Below are 25929 nucleotides of genomic sequence, written 5' to 3' on the forward strand. Positions count from 1 at the left end.
TTGACATATAAAAAATTACTAAATTTTACGCTAATAAGCTATACACTAGTTCATTCCGAGATATCTCTATTTCATTTTACTATAAGTTTTATTTGCCTTCATGTGCCTTCCTAGTACTGTCATCCTCTGAGGAGTTTAGTGCTGAGAGGAATGCGATTCCGACTAGTATACTGAAGTGGGCAGTGACAGCGGCAGTCTGGAAGGAAGTATAATCATACTGAAAACATTCGCCCAATTTACGAGAGCAGTGTGCCTATTAGTTTTCTAACGTATTTTTGGCAAGATAAAGATACAACCATTCGTACTAATGTGTTCAGAGAAGGAAAGTATTGCAGAAAATTTTATTTATTTATTATTTATTTATTCTGGTGATGTTAAGGCCATCACACCACCAGAAATACAAATACACTAAAAAAAAAATAAAAAGAAAATTCATAATACAACTACAATAATAAAAATGAAAAGAAGAATCATACTATAAAATTTAGTGATTTGTAGAATTGAATTAAATTTGTAAAGTAATCCATTTAAATATACTGTACTGCTGAACTCACTTGAGAAGTATAACTACTTGATTTCGTATTTTAAGATATCACCAGTAAATGATTTTCGCATGACATTATAGGAATCTGTTTTTTCACGATACCAATCACACATATTCTAAAATTCCAATAGAATAAAACCAAAAACTTTTCCAGAGCATGTTTCCTTAAAAATTACTTGTAACGGTGAAATATTTAATATGAGTAATTCATATAATATTAACACAGCTAACATGAGGGAGATGTTTGAGCAAAAATTGCAACAATATATTTAATATATTAATAACAAAACCATATAGGCCTAGATAGACAATATGTGTATGAAATATTTTAATACTGCCGCAGATTCCGAAATGTAGTTATGATATTATAAATGTTGATAGGCTTGCCTTAAAGAGGTCGATCAAGTTCTGAGTCCGAGGAATCCTCTCCAGAGTCACTGTAGAAATGATGATCATCTTCAGAATCGCTAGAATTTTCATCACATGAGGAATTTTCTTCACCGTTCGGATTCTCGATTATTATGGAATCGACCAGATCAGACACAAGTCCATCACAATCCCAATAATGCTTCTCTAAACTCTCGACATGACTGCAGTAGCCTTCTGAGTCGTCTGTAGTCACCGATTCGATTCCCAGCCGAGTTAACTCCTTGAGTCTCGATAATGACATGTCCCTTGATACGTTATTCTCATGAACATATCTCTTTATCTTAGCCCATGCCAACTCAATAGGACTAAGATCACAATTGCAAAGAGTTTTATGCCCATGAGATTTCAGAAGTTCGTCGATTTTGAAAATCTTGTCCCTCGGTTTATTTATTACAACCAGCTCATACAATTGTCCTTCTGCATACTTATGTTCCACACAACACCCTACTGCTGCAACCATGACACCATATCTGGCTTTAGTTGGAGGTTTATCCACTTGAACATTATGATATGGCACATTATCGAGGACGACGACAGAGTTAGGCGGGAGCGATGTAAGTAAATTTTCGCGAACCCATTTTTCAAAATTTCCACTGTTCATCTGGCCATGATAATCCCCAACAGTGGTACCTGCTTTATACACCGGCGAGGCATTATTTAAAAAGCCAGACCGTGATCCCACATGAACCATAATCAGACAGTTAGCAGCATTTCCATCTGCACATATGCTGGTTACTTAGGGCCCTGCCAACAATTCTGAAAAGTGAGATTACTGTCCACCCAGCTTTCATCTAAATAGAAAATAGATCCCCCTTCACGCAGGAAATTTACTATTGTTCTTAAATATCTAGTGCGCCAAAATATGATGTCTGGTCTCTTTACATTTGGCATTGCACTTCCTCCACTTAAAACCAATTTTGTGCAAAATCCTTCTGAGTGCCTTAATCCTTAGTTAATTTTTTCCCTAATTACAGGTAATAATTTTCTGCATGTGGGCACTATCTTATTAACAGTATAGAACTCGTGCACAGTTGTACGAATGACACACAAGTCATCAATTTCTACGTTTCTTTATTTGTTCTCAGACGGCGTTTCCCTGGTGATTTTATTGGTGATTGAGAGCCTGATACGTTCTTAATTTTCAATTCTTTTCTTATATGTCCAATAGTTCCACAGACACGCCTGTATAAGCGACAGCTCGTTGTGTTGCACGGCCAGGGGAATGTTCACAGTATTCAGCCCCTTTTCCTGGTCAAACATCTTAATTACACTCGCGATTATATTATGCACTTCACTGTGAATTGTTCTACCTTTTTTATTCACCATTTCACTCGTATATAGAATACCTAACACGTGCACACAGTCACACACTACTACAAACAGAAGACTGCATATTTTTGGACGATTAATACTTCCCACTCTGCTCGGTTCGGCTTGGCTGTAGCAACAAAAGAATCTACCTGCAACCCCTCCACACCGATGGCAAGAATACCTCAGGTCCCAGCGCTAAACTCATTGGAGGAAGACAGTAGTTATTCCGTATTTCAGGGGTCGGGGTTTCCGTGATTCATGAGGAACTTCTAGACGTTTTGAGAAGCTGAGGACATAGAATGTTCAATCCCATCAACATTTATATGAATTTTTGGAAAGCAAACATAGGGTAATATAATCCATTAATGCAGCTGGCAGGAATAAAATACTATCACAGCTATTTAACTTCAAAATAAGTTTAACAATTAATATATTTAAAAAAATGAATGTCATTGGCTTAATGAAAGCATGGTATTATCATTAGTGGGCACATTGAACCAACCCCTGGTACTAGTAAAGAGACTTCTCGGAGTGGAACAAGGAAAATTTCTTCTGAATTGTATGAAAGCTCCAAGAAGGGAAGCTAGAGACAAATTATTCCAAGAAAGGATGAACTTTCCTCTTTTACCCAGATAAGCTTGATGGCTAATTGGGATTTCCCGGTTTCTGATCTGATCAAAAACACTGATAGAGCTGATATTTAACCCTTACGGTGAATTTTGGTAAAGTCCGGAGGCTCAATTAGTCAAATCCACTCTCCTCACCTCCACACTGGGGCACCCTGGGATCTTTTAAGATACGAAAGAAAGAGTGGTGTGTGGAAAGCATCGGGAAGTTACTGCATTTATCTTTCCCAAGAAAAATTGCAAACATGGCATGATATCAATGGCAAAGGAAGCTTTTAATAGAAAAAGGAGCATCTTCTGCGGATCTCTGGAGAAATAACTAAAGAAGAGACTAGGTGAAGTGTTTTGTGTGGTGTGTAGTATTGTATGGGCAGAAACATGGACATTACGATGAAGTGAAGAAAAGCGACTAGAAGCATTTGAAATGTGCATATGGAGAAGGATGGAGCATATGAAATGAATAAGAAACGAAGCTGTATTGGAAGAGGAGTGAAGAAAGAATGATGCTGAAACTGATTAGGGAAAGGAAAAAGAATTGACTGGGTCACAGGTTGAGAAGAAACTACCTTCTGAAGGATGCACCAGAAGGAATGGTGAACGGGAGAAGAATTTGGAGCAGAAGAAGATATCAGATGATAGACGACATTAAAATATATGGCTCATATGCGCAGATTAAGAGGAAGGCAGAAAATAGGAAAGACTGGAGAATGCTGGGTTTAAAATGAAAGACCTTCCCTTGGGCAGAACACTATGAGTGAATGAAGCTTGAGGGATCTGGGAAAGAGATATGTTCCTAATCTTTTCCAGAAATTACGGAAACTACACCAAGGTATGCCACAAAAATAAAAATTGCATTCATGTCAACAGTTACAAAGTCTATCCCATTCTTTGTATTGTGTTGTATTTGTTTACATTCCATGGTATTCGTATATCACTTCACAGGTAGAATATGGAACATGTCAAACGGGACAAAAAAATCTTAATAGTACTATAAAGTCTTAATTATAGTCACAGCCTAATTGAATATATATATATATATATATATATATATATATATATATATATATATATATAGTGCTTAATACAACAGAGAATATTCATGAAGTGTTGCTGAATGTCATGAATCCACCTACAGGATAGAAGGCGAGAGAAATTAGGTAGACCTACTTCTTTAATTTGGCCCTAAATAATCGTATGTTTTGAGTTTCATTGTTTATATCGATAGGCAGGCTATTAAAAAATTAAATATAAATATATTTATATTAAAGTGTTAAAAGTAGTGTACGAAAGATTCAACATGGATTATTAAAAATTTTTACAGCCTTATAACACACTTCTATTTGATAGCACAATAGACTTGCCGATGGAGTATGAAAGTCATTTTTGACACGTATTTATGCTATGAACTGTTGAATTAGTTATAAAGTTTTCACGATTACATAAGAGGAAGATAATTAATGAAAAAATATAGGCCTACTGACAAGTCATGGGCATTATTTGTAAGTTCTTGAAAGTAGTTCTATATGATTCCCTAGATTTGGCTTCCACTATTATTCTAATTACTCTTTTTTATAGTAGGAATCTGGAATATACTGTTACCATCTGTGGAATTTCCCCAGAATATTATTCCAAAACTCATTACCGAGTGGAAGTATGCAAAGTATATTGTTTTTATAACACAAAACAAATTAACATAGCAATTGATTGAAATGCAAACATAAACCCCCTATATTGGAAGATGTTCCAGCAAAGAAGACTGCTTTTTATTTTCCTGAAAATTTCATAAAATTAACAGACATTTCTGCCGAAATCCAATTATGACATTTATTACATATAACTGTCAAGCAGTACAATGGCAAATAAATCAGTTTTGATGAATTATGCGAAGTCTGGACTAGAAATAAATTATATAGTCTTCATAAATTGGAGTGTGATGCAAGTTGTGGACACAATAGCTATAACCAAATGGTAAATCAGTTATGATTTCCATTATACCTATACAATATTATACTATATAACTTAAAGAACGATATTTAAAAAGTTATTATTGGAAAAATAAAAGAACACCTTCTACAAGATACTTACTCTATACCAGTAGAGAAATTCCAGGATATGCAAGAAAGAAGGTACCTAATTACATATAAGATCAAATTAGAAAACTGACTCCAATTACGATAAAATTGATAAGTTTCTTAATCAACAAACATCCAGTGACTATGCAGGATGGCAAAATGTGAGAATGAATTACAACTACTTCATCCCAAGTTTGAGGCATACTCGCATGTGTATAAAAACCATCATTCAACAACATTAATAATTCATTACGAAAAAATTCGCTAATTAAAATAATATACGGGTCTTAGGCGAATTAGTATGAATATCATTATTAGGGACCAGATTTTTTATGTAATATCAAGGTGTGAAATATGTACATATTTATGTAAGAAAAATAAGCTGAATATGTACCAAAATATGTAAAATCATAAAAATATTTAATATCAATACCTGGCAGGTATAGGATAGGTAAGACTCTCTAGTTGTGATTTCATAGAGCACCCGACTTTTTTACCACACACTTGACACATTACTATTTTTCCATCTGTAATGAAAGTTTCGTCCATCGTAATCCATGATTTTATCTTTGTCGTTAGGGTTGAAGACACAGGGGCCATTTTAGTTAGTTAAAAGCAGTAGATAAACTCACTTGCACTTTATACTGTAAGTACTAAAACTAGAGTACTGAGTGAAATGAATGACACAGCAGAACTGCAAGCACGGTTTCGCTTTACTGGTTTAGGAGAAAATAAGAGAAGATGTGGGACACATGCATTTTAGCTGCTCCCTGTAAGAAACAAAGTACCTACTAAACCTCAAACTATAGGCATTTACAAACTGTTGTTTGAAAAGTGACATTCCTGTCTCATTCAGAAGGGTAGGATTATTCCAGCCGAGAACCATACTTTCTAATTGCTCGTATAGGTCTACTAAATTTAAAGTAGAGGTCAAGCAATAACCTGAAAAAGCTATTTATTTTAATCTTTCAACAGCTCTCCAGTTGTTCCTTTACTCCTTTACTCCAGCTTCTTCGGCTACTTTATTGTGGCTCATGTCAGACTTGACAAGGGTTTTCTCTGGAAGGATTAGGAAGAGGGTGGGTAAGGTTGCAAACTGCATGGGAATGGCTTATTAAGACGTGTGCAGAACAATTATAGTACGAGACAAATCATGTCGTCCTGGTCCCACTCCAACGCAAAAAGGCAATGCTACTTTCTGAGTGATTTTTACAATACAAGATAGTTGTACGAGTATGAGAAGGGTTTCCTTTTTTTCACTCATATTTACAGTGGGCGGTATGGGGTGAGTACCTCTATTACTACCTGGAACTAAGGACGTTATGTTTCGTCCCGAAATATATCCTATTTTGGATAGGTAAAAAAAAACTTTTTAAATCTGTGTATTTCAAATTGTAAACTTCCCCAACAGAAGTTTATTTTTCCCCTAAATATGTAGATTTATGTAATATCAAGCCATAATATGTAATGTGGGGTAAATATGTAAAAATATGTAGTATCAAATTTTAATATAGTAATGGTAATTACAAGATTCGCAAAGATTTGTTTTTTTATATACAGTTAGGTTGAAAGGAATATAATATGTAATTACATAAAAATCCGGTCCCTAATCATTATCGTAATTTTATTACAAGTATTATAAAATCAACAATAGTTTATTGCATCAAATTTTTACACATTAGACGAAATAAATTAATATACTTCTCTTCCTCTCTCAGTAATTTCCAGTTTAATAAAATAACATGATGGTGACTGGTGAATGGAGAAGTAGGCAGTATTACACGACATATTGCATCTGGTAATTGACGAAGGCGGCAGTATTACGCCACGAGTACAACTGGTGATGGTCGATGGCGGCAGTATTACGCGACGTATTGCATTTGGTGATGGTCGAAGGCAGCCGTATTGCATCTGGTGATGGGCGAAGGCGGCAGTATTGCGCCGCATAGTACATCTTGTGATGGGCGAAGGTGGCAGTATTGCGGGACGTATTGCATCTGGTGATGGGTGAAGGCGGCAGTATTACAGGACGTACTGCATCTGGTGATGGGCGATGGTGGCACTATTGCGCAACATATTGCATGTGGTGATGGGCGATGGCATTAGTGCGAGGAATGTTTGATTGATTGATTTTTTATTAAGCCGTAGGAATGACAAACATTCATGGCATTGTCAGTATACAGAAAATTGACAATACATAATATAATACATCTAGTGCTAAATATGCTAGGATACAGAATTACAAATGTTTTAATTTATACGCTGAAGGTGACAACATTTTCGGCGACACAAGCTAATATATACAGTTTTATACATAGAGCTTAATACTAATTTACATGTAAAAGTCAATCTTAATTGTTCCAATTTCAGAATACACTAATTCAGATGTATGATATGTATAAGGAATAATTTCGAATTTGGCTGTTAGATGTAAAATGAGAGACGACTATGGACTTTTACTGGAGAATTTTGGTAAACGAATGTATTAAAGAAGGAGATAGCCTAATGGCTAGAAGAAGGGGAACAGAAATTTAATGAAAGAGCTCTACGAAAATTGTCCACCTCTTGTCTTAATGTGTCGCACTGATCAGCCTTTCATTTCAAAGCAATCAATTTGTTTCTTATATCGCTGTACAATTCCAATGTTTTTCTTATGTCTTCAACTTCCAATATTAAATTTTGCCAATTCCTCGACTTTTCTCTCATAATTATAAACCTTCGTTCTGTAATTCCTCATAAGTCCCACCAAGACACAGTTTCAAGATCAATATTTTCACTCAATAGTTTGTCTCTCTCATCCCTCATGCCTCCCATTAGCTCAAGATCTGCTTCCAAATCAATGATTTTGTTCTTCATTGCAACTTCATCCTGTTTACTGCCACACATCAACTCTTGCTGTAACTGTTTTTTTTTCTGTTTTGCTAGTATCTGATTTTCTTTTTTCATGTCATTTACAAGTGACTGTAGTAGTGCAGATTTTCCAGCCAACATATCCTTCTCTTCCTCAATGACTGCCACCCTTTTGCAATTTGCTTTCAGTTTCTCCAACTCTTGTTTAAGCAGTGCTAATGCTTCATCTGGAGAGATATCACTGTTTGTTATTTTATCAATGTCAACTTGAATAGCATCAAGTTTATCATTGATAGCAAAGCTTGGTTTAGCTTGCAAAGCCTTCAGATTGGCCACTGGTTCTTCCTTCTCTTTCCTTAGTCTGTCCTGTAAAGTAATTTACAATTCACGTTGAAGAAGCTGTGAAGTTCTAGACCTAGTTTATTCCTTTCAAAATTATTATTACAATGAAACAACGGTGCTTGATTATAGAAGCCTTCAATCTTTATCTTGCTGTACTGTGTACAGAGTGACTTATCTCATCCTATTTCTTTTGTCTGAACTTCAGTATTCATTTATTAAAGTGTCAAAATTAGAATTAGATAAATCTGTGTATGGTGTGTTATGCTGTGCTGTAAGATTATGACGACTAGAAATTATTTTAAGTTCTGCACACAGGCAACTGGTGTAGCTCGAGAATGCAAGTCGGACTCGAGATTTGAGGCTGTGCTCGGGTGTGGATTCCACTGGTTACCCGATGGGTTTTTTTCCCAAATGTAAGGCAAATGTTAGGTAATTCCGTGGTGAATCCTCAGAACCATATCACTATCACAAAGTACCATACAAAACAAGACTAAGGCGCATTAGGAGCACGGAAAATCTCCAAGTAAAATATATGGAATACAAGAAGTTCTGATGACCAGAAATGGAAATCCAATATTCTGCTGTTTAAATTCTTATGTATGTATAAGTTTCGTATATAGTCGTGCTCACTCACAGACTAATCAACAAACATGACTGGGCGTCATGTCAGCACACTGCTTGATCTTCAAAAGAATGCTCTGAGCAGAGTGCGGCCTTGGTGCATGAGGGAGGGATTAAGCATAAATCCTAATAAAACTGGAATGGTTTTCTTTGCGAAGAAAGCAAAACTAGAAAACATACCACGAGTATCTCTATTAGGTAAAATCCTAATATTAAACAAATTAGTTAAATATTTAAGTGTAATCCTTGGTGCACAATTTATTTGGAAACACGTGAAATGTCGTATCAGAAAGAGTGCTGCTGCTTTTTGGGGCTTGCGGACGAGTTTTTGAATGTACTTAGGGGCGACAGTTGAAAATCCTTATTGGTCATACTTTGCTATTTTACGTCACAAGATTATTAACGTAGCAGTTGTATGGTGGTCCCGGACCTTGATTTCTCTAGCATAGGAATACACCGCCTGATGTGTTTGCCTCCTCTGGATCTAACGCAGCCATGTTAGCTGCCTCTAGACTCCAATGGGTGCGGTAAGTGTGCACAGAATCGACTCCAGGCTGGCTGAACAATGCAAAACTACTCTGGAAATCGTATCCAGAAGAAAGAAAGTACAACTCATCTCGTTCCCAGGATATATTGGAGTGTACGGCAATGAACAACCCAAGCATGGGACTATGATCCAGTGCTATGGTCTAAAGGAGAATATGATGAAGATTTTACTAGGAGCCTGGAGATCTACACCAACCATGACACAGGCCAAATTCCATATTGGAGAACAGTAGCTTGGTTTCGTTGCCCCCCCCTCCCCCCACTGTTTACTACTAACTGCAGTCATCAGTGTTCAGGTTTGCAGATTCTAACCCAGCCGAAGGTGATGGACATTTAAATGCGATGAAAGTCCACAGCATGGCTTTATATAGAAGAGGAGTAAAGATGAAGGTTTCATGGTATACATTTGAATCGGCCGGAGCTAAAAGGAATTAAGTCACTTTTGACAACTTTTCAGGAGAAGCAAAAAATATTGCACTAACAACACAAATATTATATTTTGTTGTTATAGAAGACAAAAGAATATTTAAAAGTCTTAGTTCCTTCTTCCACCATTCAATGCGCATGACATCAGTTGTTCAAATTGTTGCATAACCGAAAACTTCATATTTTGACTTAATTCCTTTTAGGTCCGACCGATTCAATTATATTTTATGACATGCAAAAGAACCTTGTCCCTAAATAAGAGAGCTCCAAGTAAAATTTACTGGTCATTTCATGCCCACGTCTGAATCTGGTGATAGCATGACTGGCTCAGTTGTATAAATGTGCATAGGCTTGTCCTATCCCCCGCCTACAATCCATATTATACCATACATACAACTATGATATAGGATAAGAATACTCACTCTGTATAATACACACATAAAGTTAGAGTAGTCCGGATTTGTTACACTTTTACAATTATCATGCATACATATTTCATTCAGATTAATGTCATATAAAATAATTGGTACCTGCTGGTAGTGATTTGCAACTGTATGGACCTACTTTCCACAAAATATGATTAATAACGTATAAGCACAGTATTATTATTGTAGTGAATTTATAAAAATGTATGAAATGATTTTTTTTTTTTTGTTTCAATAATGAACATGTATCAAGTTAAAGAGTTAGGAGAAAGAAGAATAAAGTGCATAAGTTTTGCCGATGTTATGGCGTTGTTAGCAGAAGAGGAGATGATACTAAGGAATATGCTACTGGAGCTAAATGATCTCTGTAAGCAGTATGGAACGAAGATAAATGCAAACAAGACGAAGACCATGTTTGTTGCAAGAAAAGTAAAGAAGGTAAACTTGCAAATTCTAAATGAGGCAGTAGAACAAATGAAAAGTTTCAAATTCTTGGGAAGTACTGTAAGCAGTAATATGATATGCAGCCAGAAAGTCAAAAGGAGGATAGCAATGGGAAAGGAAGCTTTTAATAGAAAAAAGGAAGAGACTTGTGAAGTGTTTCGTGTGGAGTGTGGCATTGTATGGGCAGAAACATGGACATTATGACGAAGTGAAGAGAAGGGACTAGAAGCATTTAAAATGTTGATATGGAGAAGAATGGAAAGTGTGAAGTGGACAGACAAAATAAGAAATGAAGTTGTATTGGAAAGAGTGGGTGAAGAAAGAGTGATGCTGAAACTGTTCAAAAAGAGAAAAAGGAATTATTTGAGTCACTGGCTGAGAAGAAACTGCCTACTGAAGGATGCACTGGATGGAATGGTGAACGGGAGAAGAGTTTGGGGCAGAAGAAGATATCAGATGATAGACGACATTAAGATATGTAGATCATATGTGGAGACTAAGAGGAAGGCAGAAAATAGGAAAGATTGGAGAATGCTGAGTTTGCAGTGAAAGACCTGCCCATGGGCAGAACACTTATTTATGTATGCATGCATGTATGTGTGTATGTATGCATGTATGTATGCATGCATGCATGCATGCATGCATGTATGTATGTATGTATGTATGTATGTATGTATGTATGTATGTATGTATGTATCAAGTTTAAATGTGTTCAGACATCGGATTCTAGGGCAAATGCCTATTTTGTTTCTTTAGGAGAAAAGTAAAAATAATTATTAATATTTGTGTTTCATGGAAATTGAAAGGTATTCAAAGAGTTTTATAGTGCCCTAAAATGCCCTAAAACGGTTATTAGAGCCTAATTTGTTAATATTCGCCTAAAAATGCCTAACTCACTGTAAAGTTTCGCATTTTACTCTTACTTTTTATAATTTATACATGCATTCACTGCGAAATTTAAGGCATTTAAAAAGTGGAAAGTTTGCTTCACACCGGCCATGAAACCATTGATAAAGGAAACAAAATGTTTTGAATCTCACGACACTCGCAATAGATTTCACCGAATTTAACATGTTTGGAGGCATAAATGCCGACAAAGAACCAACCTTAGTTTTGAAGCAGGCAACAATCACAACATGTGCTGCTACCGATTCAGAGATATACTATACTATAAAAATGACTGTTTTCGGTCTGAAACCGATTAGCTGTACTGCCCTTCAGAGTGTCATAAAATCACAATTTTTGGAGAAAGAGTGTTTTTGAAATATTTATGAAAAGTCGTAAAACTGCGAATTAGTAGGGTAAACCGTTACAAAATATTTAAAAGAATGGCCCTCCTAGTGTTAACACTACCAGGAAATGCAACAATAAGTGGAACTTTGTATTTTTGTCCAATTGAATCTCAATAACAACGGTTCATTTGAATGCTCGTTAACAGTTGCTCTTTCCCTCACCTTATTTGTGTTGAGAAGTTTTGAGCGGTAGGACGTTTTCCTGTGAAGTTTAATGCGATAATGCCGAAAAATATAAGTGCAAAATCTACATTGATCCGGCAATGGCTAACAGAATATTCAGAATTCACTTATGATGGAAAAATAATATTGTGCAAGATTTGTAGCAAACAGGTATGTAACAATAGTTGAAATATATAAATTCTATTAATTTTAATGAGTAGGCCTATAATATTTATACATTGACTGTGCTATCCTGAGGTATAATTCTTTTTAAGACCACTACACTTTAACCTTTTAAATTCCGATAGTTAAAGTATTTGCAGGTCATTAAAATTTTGATTGTTCGAACCCACTAACTTTGTGATAGAAATACGGCAATACAACAATTAGGATTATTTTTAGATTTCGCAAGAAAAGAAGTGCCACCTAAAGCAGCATGTGCAAGGAGCGGCTCATAAGGCTAAAGCTCAGCAGAAAAATCAACTGCAACAAACTTTACTAACACAGCCTACTTCATCCAATCTCAGCAGCAATTTCTATGCTGATTTAACCAGAGCGTTTGTTGCTGCTAACATTCTCTGGAATGCAATTGAAAATCCGGTTTTAAGACAGTTTTTACAAAAATACTGCAAACAAAATATCCCATCTGAGTCGACCCTAAGAAAAAATTACTTAGACAGAATATACAATGAAACTTTAGCTTCCATTCGGGAGGATATAGGTGATTCTTACATATGGGTCTCTGTGGATGAAACCTCAGATCCTATGAATAGGTATATAGCAAATATGGTAGTAGGAAAACTTAGTCCTGATGGACCTTCGATTCCACACCTCGTATGTGTTAAGGAACTTTCGAAAGTGAATAGCCAAGCCATTGCTTATTTTGTAAATAAAGGCCTACAGTCTTTATACTCAGGTAATATAGACGATTCTAAAGCTCTGTTGTTTTGTACTGATGCTGCCTCATACATGGTTGCTGCAGCTCCACTTCTTAAAACATTTTATCCTAACCTCACGCATGTAACCTGTCTAGCACATGGCCTTCACAGGGTTTCTGAAACAATCCGGAATGAATTTCCTCTTGTCAATTCGTTTATTTCTAACACAAAAAATGTTTTTGTAAAGCCCCATCCAGGATTTCAATATTCAGAGAGAACTTTCCAGATATCCCACTCCCACCTCAGCCGGTTGTTACACGATGGGGAACCTGGATTCAGTCAGTGGTGTATTATTCTAAGTATTTTAAAGAAGTGGTCACAGTTATTGATAAATTACCTGAAACTGATAGTGCAGCGTGTATGAAAGCAGTGAAAGATTGTCTGAATGACTCACGAGTGAAAAACGACATTGCCTACATAACATCAAACTTTTCTTTCATACCTGCAAGCATTGAACAATTAGAACGTGAAAAACAATCTCTTTGTAGCCAAATAGCAATAGTAAAGGAAGCTCAAGTGAACATACATTCTGCTTTGGGCGAAACTGGGAAAAAAGTTAAAAATAAGTGGGACAAGGTATTAAATAAGAATGTAGGATTTTCATTGTTGGAAAAAGTATCAAGAGTGATATCGGGGGAAAGTGTAAATGTTCCAGTAAGTATTGATGTTTCTATTGTACCTAATTTAAAATTTGCGCCTCTCACATCAGTTTCGGTTGAAAGAAGTTTTTCTGCTTTCAAAATGATTCTCAGTGACAAAATGCAAAGGTTAACTGTGGAGAATTTGGAAAAAATTCTGAAAATTCTGGTGGTGTACTGTGCAGATAATTATAATAAAGTCTAAGCATGGAACTGAATTTCAATTACTTAAAATGAGTAATCTTGATATCAATAATCATTATTTCATTAGTTTCAATATATTAAATTTGTGCAGCTCTGTTTATAAATATAATATAGTATTCTTTTTTAATGTTTAAACATACTTTTTTGTGCATATTTTAGTGTATAACTAAAAATTTCAGTGAAAGAAATAAGTATGATACCTTGATGTGCCTAAAATGCCTATTTTCATTAAAATAGAGCCTAATTTTACAGATTTTGAGCTTATTTTAGGCGCCTAAAACTGCAATTTTTAGTGCCTAAAAATCCGATGTCTAGTAATTATGCTGAATGTGATATCGACTGCATGTACATGATCTTTAGTGTACAAATTCTGGAGAAGAAATGGATTCAGAACACCTCAAAATCTGCGCTTCAATGGCTGGCCATGATAATATCTTTGAAAAATATTGGAGTGCAAGAGGTCAAATGACTTTATTGTCAAACGCCTGGCATTAGAAAACAACAAACAACAACAACAAATTCTGGAGCATGTCATATACCAGATCTGACCTACTTACTTTCTGAATTGCAAGAAAGGAGAGGAAATAAACTTGAATGTGTAGATTGATATGTAGCAGTCAGTTAATAGAGAATATAGGAGAAACATCTTCTAACTATACATACAGAAACTGCATAGCAGTAAATTTTGCTACTCCATATTTCATGTAAGTATCCAATTCATTAGATAAGCTTTCAAAGAAATTCAAATGATTTGAGAACTGCCATAGGCATATAATTAGGAAATGTTCAATTTTTTGTTCATATAATATCAACTACTAAAAATGACATAAATATGAGGTTTTCATTTTCAAATACAAAGATTAGCTTACCTTGACTTCTTCATTTAGCTGGGATTTGCTCCTAGATTCTTCTGATGTCTCTTCCAGCTCGCTCTTTGCGGAGACTATTTGAGCATATGTTGCAGCTTGCTGATAGCATCCATCAGGCACAAGTCTTTGTTGTCACATTCTACTTGCGATGCCTAAGTAACAAAAAAAAAAAAACTGTACAGTAATTTGACAATAAGAATGAATTACAACCGACACAATTAAATATTGACATATACTTGTTTCAGTTGATAACTTTCAATTCAGCAGGAGTAGTTTTAGCATTGTAAGACATTAGGGAACGAAGTGTAAAAAGGAAATGTTTAATATTACATTATTACTTTAAAAAGTGGGTTGGTACAATTAGGTTTTCTGTGCGTGTTCGATTCCTGCCTGGATCGAAGGCATTTAATAGGCTATTATAAATTGCGCTTGAATTTAATTTGACATTCTCATGTTAAATGAGCAGATATTTTACTAATATGCAATAGAATTCCTGAGGGACAAAATTCTGGCTAGCTCGTACAGATTAACTATTGGCTAGTGCCGATAAACTCAATAAAGAAACAAGAAGTGATATCGGAATATCTGTTATTTAAGACATACTGTGAGCATTCCTCAATGATCTTGGCTTGGAACTTTAATAGTAAAAACTTCAGTTTTGCTCATTTAGCACCAAAGGAGTCAAGAAAATCCTTCGAGATTCTCTAATTCTAACATATTGCTCAGCATCAAAACCTGAATGTTTTTAAATGCATCTCACACATAAAAAATTAAAATTTAAAGTGTAAGTATACGACATTTATAACGAGTCTGCTTCGAAACGGCTCTGAGGGGGAGAGAGAGTATCACACAGGAATAATTACATGGGACAAGCGATTGTAAATTTCATTGGAAGTTTCAAAGAAGATGTAATCATGAAGCTCGAGGGTTACTTCGAAATATAAAAATATCTGGATTTTTAATCAAATTAGCAGGCGATATTCTTATTAAAGGCTGGAAACATGCCATTGGAGAAACACTGAAAACTCCTAGTTCCTGGAATTTCAAATTCCTCCTGCAAAATGTGCAATTCTCCAAATAACAACTTCTGCTACAGTGCTGATATGAAGAGAGGTAAACTGTCGTTCAGACGTATATCCCTTGAAAGCATTTTTGAAACGTGGAGAGAAAATATAACTGTTCATTCGAGAAACCATAGCATTGGAATTGCTGTGAATGAAACGTAAGTTTAAAGATATAAATTTGTTACTGAAAAAAATCTTTTGGTGACAACTGGCAGGAAAATGGAGACCTCTTTTTTTTTTTTACAAAGAAACATAATCAATGGCAATACTGCTAATGTTCCCAAGTGCCTCCAAAATACACGAACGATTTTACTGTACAAAAAGGTGAGTCACAGATTGTCAAATTGACGACCAATAACTATCTGCTCAGTTATCAGGGAGCCATTATGAGAGAGTTACATAACCGACTCAGGACCTACATTTGCTCCAATACCAACGTGTTTCCGTTCAACCCCAGGAACAGTTATAAATACTTGAATTCTTGGTGGAATAATAAGAGGCAAAGCAAAAGAAAGAAGATGTGACGATTGTGTTTTTAGACATACAGTAAGCCTTTGACAATGTTGGGCATAGTCAACTTCGTAAAATACTTCGATCCGAAGAAATTCCTACAAAACTAGCACATATTTATAATTTCCAAACAGGAAATATTATACAAATCGAAACAAAGAAGGGAAAAAGAAAACTCATACTAATAAGAAGATGTGTTATACAAGGCTCTCCACTATCACCTGCTCTATATAATCTTGCAGTAGATCATATTCTAGATGAATTAAATGAGGACGGTCTCAGGCAAGTACAGAAAATCCCTAAACCCTGAGTCACCATCCGCGACAGTCATGGGCTTCGCAGACGACACCGTCATCATCAGAAGAAACAAAGAAGCAGCAGTTGAACTCATAATGCCTGGCTTGTAGAAGGCTTCAGGAATTTGGACGAATGAATGAATGAATGGATGAATGAATGACATTTTTTTTATTTTTAAATTACGCTCGCACCTGCAGAAGTTATATCAGCATCACCAGTGTGCCGGAATTTTGTACAGCAGGAGTTCTTTTACATGCCAGTCAATCTATTGACATGAGCTTGTCTCATTTAAACACACTTAAATGCCATCGACCTGGGCCGGGATCGAATCCGCAACCTCAAGCATAGAAGCCAGCACTATACCAACTACGCTACTGAGGCAGAATGAATGATAATCATATGGGGACAGGAAGAATATACAAAAGTTAACAGCAAGGAAGAAAGGGTGGGACTAGCATGGTGGAAATTGGGAATTTGGAGGTTAGAAGTTAGAAGTGGAGACGTAGGAAAAGATATATTATATCCTTTATGTAATAAAAAAGAAAATGCGTTACATATCCTACAATCTGGCCCGGAAAATGAAAGAACAAGAAAAAAATTTTATTCCGGAGGCATTACTAGAACTGAATGTACCGGTACAGTAGAAATAGCATATAGGGTATCGTATAGAACAGTAAACGGAAGAAAACTGAGGGAACTTGGAAATTTTTTATACAGTACTTATATAGTAAAGAAAAAATGGGAAAGGAAAACTAAGGCATAAACAAATGTAGACATACAAGAAATAGAAATTAAAAGGAAACAATTTTTGTTAAGAAATTAGTAGAATGATTATATAGTTACAGTAATTAGTAGTAAAATGTAGTTAGGGGTTGGTTCCTGAAAAACAGAAATGTAACATTTAACGAATGATACACAAATTATGCATAATTTTGATGACAAAATATATATATATATATATATATATATATATATATATATATATATATATAACTACAGTATAATGAATTTCTTTATATTCCAGAACAGGACAGGTACGAATTAAAACTACAGTATAATGAATTTCTTTATATTCCAGAACAGGACAGGTACGAATTAATAAAATCCTTCTTGTAATTTATAGCTTTTCAGTTAGCTCAAATGATCCACATCAAAGTTTATTTCTTTAAAATGTTGTTTAACGATACTGCAAGTATAATAATGCAGAAAGAGGGTTTCAGGACATAAATTAAAGAAAATGTTGGTGTGTACTTCTCCCTTATTGACACTGCTTACCTGTTTCTTATCAGTGCTCAGTGGGAGTTGGTGTGTAAGAATCTGCTTCATATCGTAACCCTGATCCACGATGATGCTCAGAAGCTGTGTGGCCTGACCCTTCAACAGAGCATTCTCCCTGTCAACTGTGCTCAGATGTTCAATGCAGTTCTTCAGGGTATTGATTTCTGTGTCCAAAGATGTTATTTTTTTATTATACAAATCCCTCTCTACTGCATTCTCATTGAGGTTTCTGATCTTTTGTCGGAGATTCATACACACACTTGGGTGAGTTGTTCTACCCTCATTTGCAGGCAATCGCATTTGGTCCTAAGGAGATCTATTTCCTCGGCTTTATGTCGTAGTCGGTCCAATTCTATTTCAATTGTGACATGATTAGATAATCTTTTCTCCAAGACTTGGACCTTTCACCTTACATGTTCTTCGCACTGGTTAAGAGCGGCTGGGACACGACCAGAAACTATATCATCCACATCAATACCAGCACGTTCAAGTGCTTTTATTTTTCTCGTAGTGCTTTGCACTCTTCAAATATTGCCTTAGGATTCTGCACCTGTAAATTAAAAATGTAAATGTGGAAAGGTGACTTTTTAAATGGAGTCAATTCGTAAAATTTATCTCAGATTCGTGCTTAGCAGATCAAAATCTGCAAACTTATTTTCGTTGCCGTAAAAAGATACAACAAAAAATTTGTTGCGTAGTGTAATTTGTCGACAGTACATAATTATGTTCATGAACTGATTACTGTGCATGACACAATTATATCATGAATTGATTATAAACGTTTGATAAATACACAGAAAATAATATTCTTGTGTCTATATGTCACGCAGCAATACAAGGTGGAAGGGAACCTATTACATTATTTCACAGTGGTAATAGGTGAAGTCAATGCGTACAAGTTTTATCAAATATGTTTCTTGACAGTATGTCCAATAGTTTTGAGAATACGAAATGTAAGGTGTTGCAATGCTGCAATGCTCCTTGAGGTCATTGCTCCGCAGTGGGGGTGAGTGTTACTGCAGTATCTACTCCGCAAGACTTGAGAGAGGAGAATGTAAACAAAACTGTCTCATGAAATACGTTTTGATCGAATTATGGTGGATGAAAACATACAGCTTTGAATCATCTAATTACGCAAATTGTTTGGTTTTGAAAGGTGTCTATTACACTATAACCTCTTTAACTCTAAATTTAATACCATGAAACTTATTTAACATTCACAGTATCTGCTCATTTCTTTGCTTTTTATGTAATTACAAAATAGTAAAGACTACACATTCTCATGAGATAAAACTATTTCCATTGAAGATTCCTTTATATTTGATATAAACTGAAAATAGCGTTATTACGAATACACATTCTGTAATTCAATCTCCATTTAAGTTATTATCTTTGAAGAAATTAAAAATAAATTAGTTTAAAAAAGAAACTAAGTTTACATTAATGTGTTAAATGTTACGAATGTACAGTAATTTGATGGAAACATTTCTGATGAGACGTTTTTGTTTACATTCTCCTCTCGCAAGTCTTGCGGAATGGATGACTGAAGTTATATTCACCCCCATTGCGGAGAAATGACCTCAAGGAGCATTCCAGCATTACAACACGTTACATTTCTTATTCTCAAAACTATTGGAAGTATCAAAAACTTATTTGACAAAGCTTGTTTGTATTGAATTAATGTGAGAGGTTCGCTTCCATCCAGTATAATGCTACATAATTTACACAAAACATATAACAACTTTATATCATCGAATTACAAAACTTTTATATTTTGAGAAGTCTCTGACAAATCTTGAGGACCTGAAATCACACAAATTTCAGCACTCTATAAATATTGCTGGAAAGGCTAAAAACAAACCATCTCTCTTTCTTACTATTTACCCCGGGGAAAGATTACAACAAAGAGAGAGAACACTACAATGGAAGAAAAATAAATTTGAAAGAATTTTACAATGGACAAAATATATTTAACATTTCTTTCTGTGTAATGAAGAAGAATGTAATTTTCATGACATCTTTATTTAATATTTGGTATTACGTCGGTAATTTTATGATTTTCACTTACTTACTGGCTTTTAAGGAACCCGAAGGTTCATTGCCGCCCTCACATAAGCCCGCCATTGGTCCCTATCCTGAGCAAGATTAATCCAGTCTCTACAATCATATCCCACCTCCCTCAAATCTATTTTAATATTATCTTCCCACCTACGTCTTGGCCTCCCCAAAGGTCTTTTTCCCTCCGGCCTCCCAACTAACACTCTATATGCATTTCTGGATTCGCCCATACGTGCTACATGTCCTTACCATCTCAAACGTCTGGATTTTATGTTCCTAATTATGTCAGGTGAAGAATACAATGCGTGCAGCTCTGCGTTGTGTAACTTTCTCCATTCTCCTGTAACTTCATCCCTCTTAGCCCCAAATATTTTCCTAAGAACCTTATTCTCAAACACCCTTAACCTATGTTCCTCTCTCAAAGTGAGAATCCAAGTTTCACAACCATACAGAACAACCGGTAATATAACTATTTTATACATTCTAACTTTCAGATTTTTTGACAGAAGACTAGATGACAAAAGCTTCTTAACCGAATAATAACATGCATTTCCCATATTTATTCTGCGTTTAATTTCCTCCCGAGTGTCATTTATATTTGTTACTGTTGCTCCAAGATATTTGAATTTTTCCACCTTTTCGAAAGATAAATCTCCAATTTTTATAGTTCCATTTCGTACAATATTCTGGTCACGAGACATGATCATATACTTAGTCTTTTCGGGATTTACTTCCAACCCTATCGCTTTACTTGCTTCAACTAGAATTTCCGCGTTTTCCCTAATCGTTTGTGGATTTTCTCCTAGCATATTCACATCATCCGCATAGACAAGAAGTTGATGTAACCCATTCAACTCCAAACCCTGTCTATTATCCTGAACTTTCCTAATGGCATATTCTAGAGCGAAGTTAAAAAGTAAAGGTGATAGTGCATCTCCCTGCTTTAGCCCGCAGTGAATTGGAAAAGCATCAGATAGAAACTGGCCTATATGGACTCTGCTGTAAGTTTCACTAAGACACATTTTAATTAATCGAACTAGTTTCTTCAGAATACCAAATTCAATAAGAATATTATATAAAACTTCTCTCTTAACCGAGTCATACGCCTTTTTGAAATCTATGAATAACTGATGTACTGTACCCTTATACTCCCATTTTTTCTCCAATATCTGTCGAATACAAAAAATCTGATCAATAGTCGATCTATTACGTCTAAAACCACACTGATGATCCCCAATAATTTCATCTACATATGGAGTTAATCTTCTCAAAAGGATATTCGACAAAATTTTGTACGACGTCAACAAAAGTGATATTCCTCGAAAGTTACTACATTTAGTCTTGTCCCCCTTCTTAAAAACAGCTACGATTATGGATTCCTTCCATTGTTCTGGTACAATTTCCTTTTCTCAAATTGCAAGTACAAGTTTATAAATTTCGCTAGATAATGTCCTTCCACCCTCTTGTATTAATTCTGCTGGAATTTGATCAATACCTGGAGACTTGCACTTTTTCAGATTTTCTATCGCAATTTCGACTTCAGAAAGTGTGGGTTCCGGTATGAATGGCTCAGCAGTTTGTATTATGATTTTCACTTCCCAACTTAATAAAACATTAACCAATAAACCTTTGTTGTTGTTGTTTAGTCAACTGTTCGAAGACGGGTCTGGACCCCACAAGTAACACCAAAAAGGCATCACTCATGAAGGAACTAACCCATGAGGTAATGAAGTAGAGTGGCCAGTTCCTTTCCCCCTCCATTGCATACATTGCCGACTAGCTACATATTAAATTAATCAGACTTCAGATGTATACAAACAATTGTTCTTCCTCTGACATATATCGTCAAGTGAGATATACTGCCTGATAATAAATGTACATATCAGCCAGAACCTTAATTAGAGGTGTAGACCTATATAAGGAACCTTAATTAAGTTACATTTTAATGTTGACCATACCTCCTTAATTATGCTGGTTTCATCTTATGTCCTGTGTAGTTGTTTGCCAGTCTGAAAATAAATAGAATTTAATATTATAAATTTAATAGGAATAATTATAAACATAATATTTACTGGCCACTCCATGAAGAGTCTAGAATATTAAATACTATGGCGTTCATACTTATTTAAACTATATATTTTGCTTATTTCAAACCTGACAGTTGACCAGATCAGCTGCTTCTTACGACATGTGATAATTTGGTTTGATAAAAAAATATATAGGCTACTGTATATTTTCTAGCTTCTTGCATACATGACTCCCCATTCCTCATATATTCATATATTCTCTATTATAATTTCCCTTTTGAAGGTTTTAGTGGAGAAATAAAAAGCAGTAGTGTGCTATGTATTCTACTGCAATATGAGTTTCGTTCACAAAGGCATTGTATTCAAGAACAGCAGAAGAAAAATTTAGATCCCTAACTGAATTCGACCTCCTTGCTAAACATCTTAAATGAATAGGTATTCTTAAATCACCGAAATGTATTTCATACAATAAAGATCTACTAGTAGCTGAAAATTATTTATTAAACTACAAGGCTTTCTCTAACAACATAATAAATTTAATAAAATGCTACTAGGTTGCAAGATATGAGCATTGGGTATCAATCAATCATATATGCCTAATCCTCGCCATCTCCTTAAGAAACAGACAGAAATAAAAGCAAGAGCACCTAAAAGTTCCTTTTTACGTGCAACAATAATTTTCAACGGTTATTAATACAAGGAGAAGAGGGGGATATAAGGAAAACAAGAGAAATATGAGAACGGGGGAATACAAGAGGAACAGGGGGAATACAAGGAGAACAGGGAGAAATAAGGAGAATAAGAGGAATATAAGGGGAACAAAGAGAATATAAGAACAACAAGGAGAACACAGGGACAACAAGGAGAGAACAAGGTGGAAAGGGGAATACATGGACAACAAGAGGAATAAAAGAAGAAGGGAAAACAGGAGAATATGAGGAATACAAGGAGAATAAGGAAAACAAGGGGAAGGCTAGGAGAATGCGAAGCAAGGAAAACGAGGGGAATACATGGAGAACAGGGGGAGGAATTATAAAAACAATGAGAAAACAAGGGGAATAAGGGGAATACAAGGAGAACATGGGAATGCAAGAACAATGGGAAGACAAATGCAGATCTGCTTAAGGTTAGCCATCTGTTCCCTGAGTTTCTTGTTTACCAGGGATATCCACGATTATTATAGAGAGTGTGGCCTTCGTAGCTCTGCTGAACATTACATCACCCTTGGAGTACGGATGTTTTGGAAGTCTACGTCTTCCTGTATATCTTCTAGAAGTATAAATATCCACTCCCTTAAGGATACAGCACAGGAGTTCTTCTCCTTGGAGTGCAGCAAGTTTAATGTGACACCACATGAGGTGAGAAACTTATACAAGTTTGTGTAGTCTCTCTCCGAGCACACTCAGATTTCCGTTATAGAAGCAGAACCCTAAGGGAGAGTACAAGTCCCTGAATTCAATGTTCAGCTAGCCCAGCAAATCTGGGGCAGCTAATATCACCTCATTAACTTGAGGGGCTGCAAGCTCATCTCTGGTGTTTACATTACCACTCTTACCTTCGGTGCGTCTAGGGGTTTCCCGAAGAGGACCCAATCCACGACTAGGATACACCTGGCCTAGAAATGCTGTGGCATACAGCCTATGTGTCCGAAATCACTGGCTGCTCGCTGATTCATGCCACTCCACAGGCCAGCCACTGATAGCAAGTCCAAGCTCTGTGTGAAGAGCTCCAATGATGGTCCACTGCCAGCAAAGTATCACCACATATCCTCCACTCTCACCACTGCCACTTTGCTGGTCTTTCCTCTACTGCAACATTCAAGATACCTAGAGATTATAGGGTATCCATTCTGGCAAACACATGACATCATCTGGAAGACACAAGACTAGTGCTGTCATGGAGGCCATATGGGGCCATACATCATAATGGGAACCTACAGCTTTTTTAATTAATTGTATGGGGAAAAGAAAATTTTGTCTGTACGGAGCCATATGGCATCTGGGTGCCAAAGTTTTGTACGCGGAGATCTGTACAGATCTTAGATCTCTCTTGCTGTTCCTAATGTATTTTGTTTGATGTTCATAAACAAAAATTGTCCACTTCTGCAGCACTGGAATCCAGAATTATATAAAATAATAGTTTAAAAACAAGAAGTGCTGCAAGTACACACTCCAAGATTCATCGAGACAAGTGTACATCTACAGTGGGGCTTGTATCAAGCTTGTTGTACAATTAAAATGTAAAGCAAAACAATTTCTTTACTTCTTCTTTAATATTAAAAAAACCATTAAAGACAGTCGGAGATATAGAGAGAAGAGAGCAAAATATATTTCAAGGGAGAAAACAAGAGGTGGTGTGTATGGCCAAGAGAAAAACTACCATGACAGCACTGCACAAGACATGGCTGCAGTTCCTATACATACCATCATTTCCCATAACTATGGTCCTGGAACACAACTATGGTCCACAATACAACCATTCAAAGAACATTGTAGAAGTAACATAGACCGTTCAAAGATAGCTGCAGTGACTTGACTTCAAACTACAGAACAGCAAAAATATAGATAAACAAGGTACTACATTATGGAGTACAAAATTTGAATGGTTGTATCATGGACCATAGTTGTGTTCCAGGACCATAGTTATGGGAAAATAACGGTTCGTATTTACCAGTATTATATTTATTTTCTCTATCTTTACAAATATTTTTGGAAATAAATGTATTTATTTATCTGTTGATGTATAAAGCATTATATTGTGACAGCCGCGTCGAGAATCGAAAGCACGTCCCACAGAAGGAAGGGGCGCGCGAAGGCAGGCGCAGGGTGAGAAGAGAGAAAGCTGCGTGATGTTAGCAGCTGTGCGCAGGGAGAGAGGAAGGCCAGCACGGCGGTGCATGGCAAAGGGAGAGGGGGAGAAAACCGACTGCGACGAGTCCGAGTGACAGGGAGACAGAGAATCGACCAGAAACAGAAACGATCAGAAATCAAAGGCTCGCGAAGTGTTACTTAACGATAAATAGAAGACGCGAAGAAGGCCAATGCCAGTTTAGTTTTGGACAGCAAGCCAGTCAGTTTTGTGAAGCAGCCGTGAGCGAGGAAGCCAGCCTTCGAGACCAGGGTTTGACTTGAGTGAGTTTGTGAAGCAGCAGTGAGCATCCAGGCGGAAGCAAAGCAGTTGGAAGTCTTGAGTTCGAAGTTCAGTGGACTGTCTCTGGAAGTCTTGGGTTCGATATACTGTGAACTTGAGTGATTGAGCTAGAAGAACTAGCCAAGGCAAACGAACTGTGAACTGAGAACTGACAGTTTTGTCTTGTAAATAGTGCTTTGTGAACATTAGTTGAGATTAGGAGTACATTGTTGTTCTCAATAATCCAAGTGAATTGTCATTGTCGTCTGTGGAGTGCAATAACGAATACTGTGTTGCTTGTGGAGTGAAATACCCATTGTTGACGGGAGTGTTGAAAATTCAGAAATAGAAAGCCATTATTGTTGACAATAAAAGTAACATTATTGTTTGAAGTAAAAGTCACAGCTCGGTGTGCAGTGAACTTTATCTGGAAGTCTTGAGTTCGAAGTTCAGTGGACTGTCTCTGGAAGTCTTGGGTTCGATATACTGTGAACTTGAGTGAATGAGCTAGAAGAACTAGCCAAGGCAAACGAACTGTGAACTGAGAACTGACAGTTTTGTTTTGTAAATAGTGCTTTGTAAACATTAGTTGAGATTAGGAATACATTGTTGTCCTCAATAACTCAAGTGAATTGTCATTGTCGTCTGTGGAGTGCAATAACGAATACTGTGTTGCTGTGTGGAGTGAAATACCCATTGTTGACGGGAGTGTTTAAAATTCAGAATAGAAAGCCATTATTGTTGACAATAAAAATAACATTATTGTTTTGAATTATATTAAATTTATGTTTTATTTAACGATGCTCGCAACTGCAGAGGTTATATCA

The 25929-nt window shown here is 36.0% G+C and overlaps 1 protein-coding gene across 2 annotated transcripts in view; it reads right to left on the reverse strand.

Annotated features, from left to right (window-relative positions):
- Positions 1-452: 452 nt before the first annotated feature.
- Positions 453-25929, reverse strand: part of LOC138694359 (uncharacterized) — a 43069-nt gene continuing 17592 nt past the window's right edge. Inside the window, exons 3-7 of one of the 2 annotated variants that reach the window (XM_069818012.1) lie at positions 23529-23781; positions 21905-21955; positions 17886-18438; positions 14740-14891; positions 453-2570 (exon numbers count right to left, since the gene is read on the reverse strand). In XM_069818012.1, the coding sequence (XP_069674113.1) occupies positions 14814-14891; positions 17886-18188 (381 nt within the window). In that variant the 5' untranslated portion in view covers positions 18189-18438; positions 21905-21955; positions 23529-23781 and the 3' untranslated portion in view covers positions 453-2570; positions 14740-14813. Of the gene's footprint in view, positions 2571-6618; positions 8199-14739; positions 14892-17885; positions 18439-21904; positions 21956-23528; positions 23782-25929 lie in introns of those variants that run through there. The other variant, XM_069818011.1, reaches the window with a different exon arrangement.

Source organism: Periplaneta americana, chromosome 2, assembly GCF_040183065.1.
Source record: "Periplaneta americana isolate PAMFEO1 chromosome 2, P.americana_PAMFEO1_priV1, whole genome shotgun sequence".
NCBI lineage: Eukaryota > Metazoa > Arthropoda > Insecta > Blattodea > Blattidae > Periplaneta > Periplaneta americana.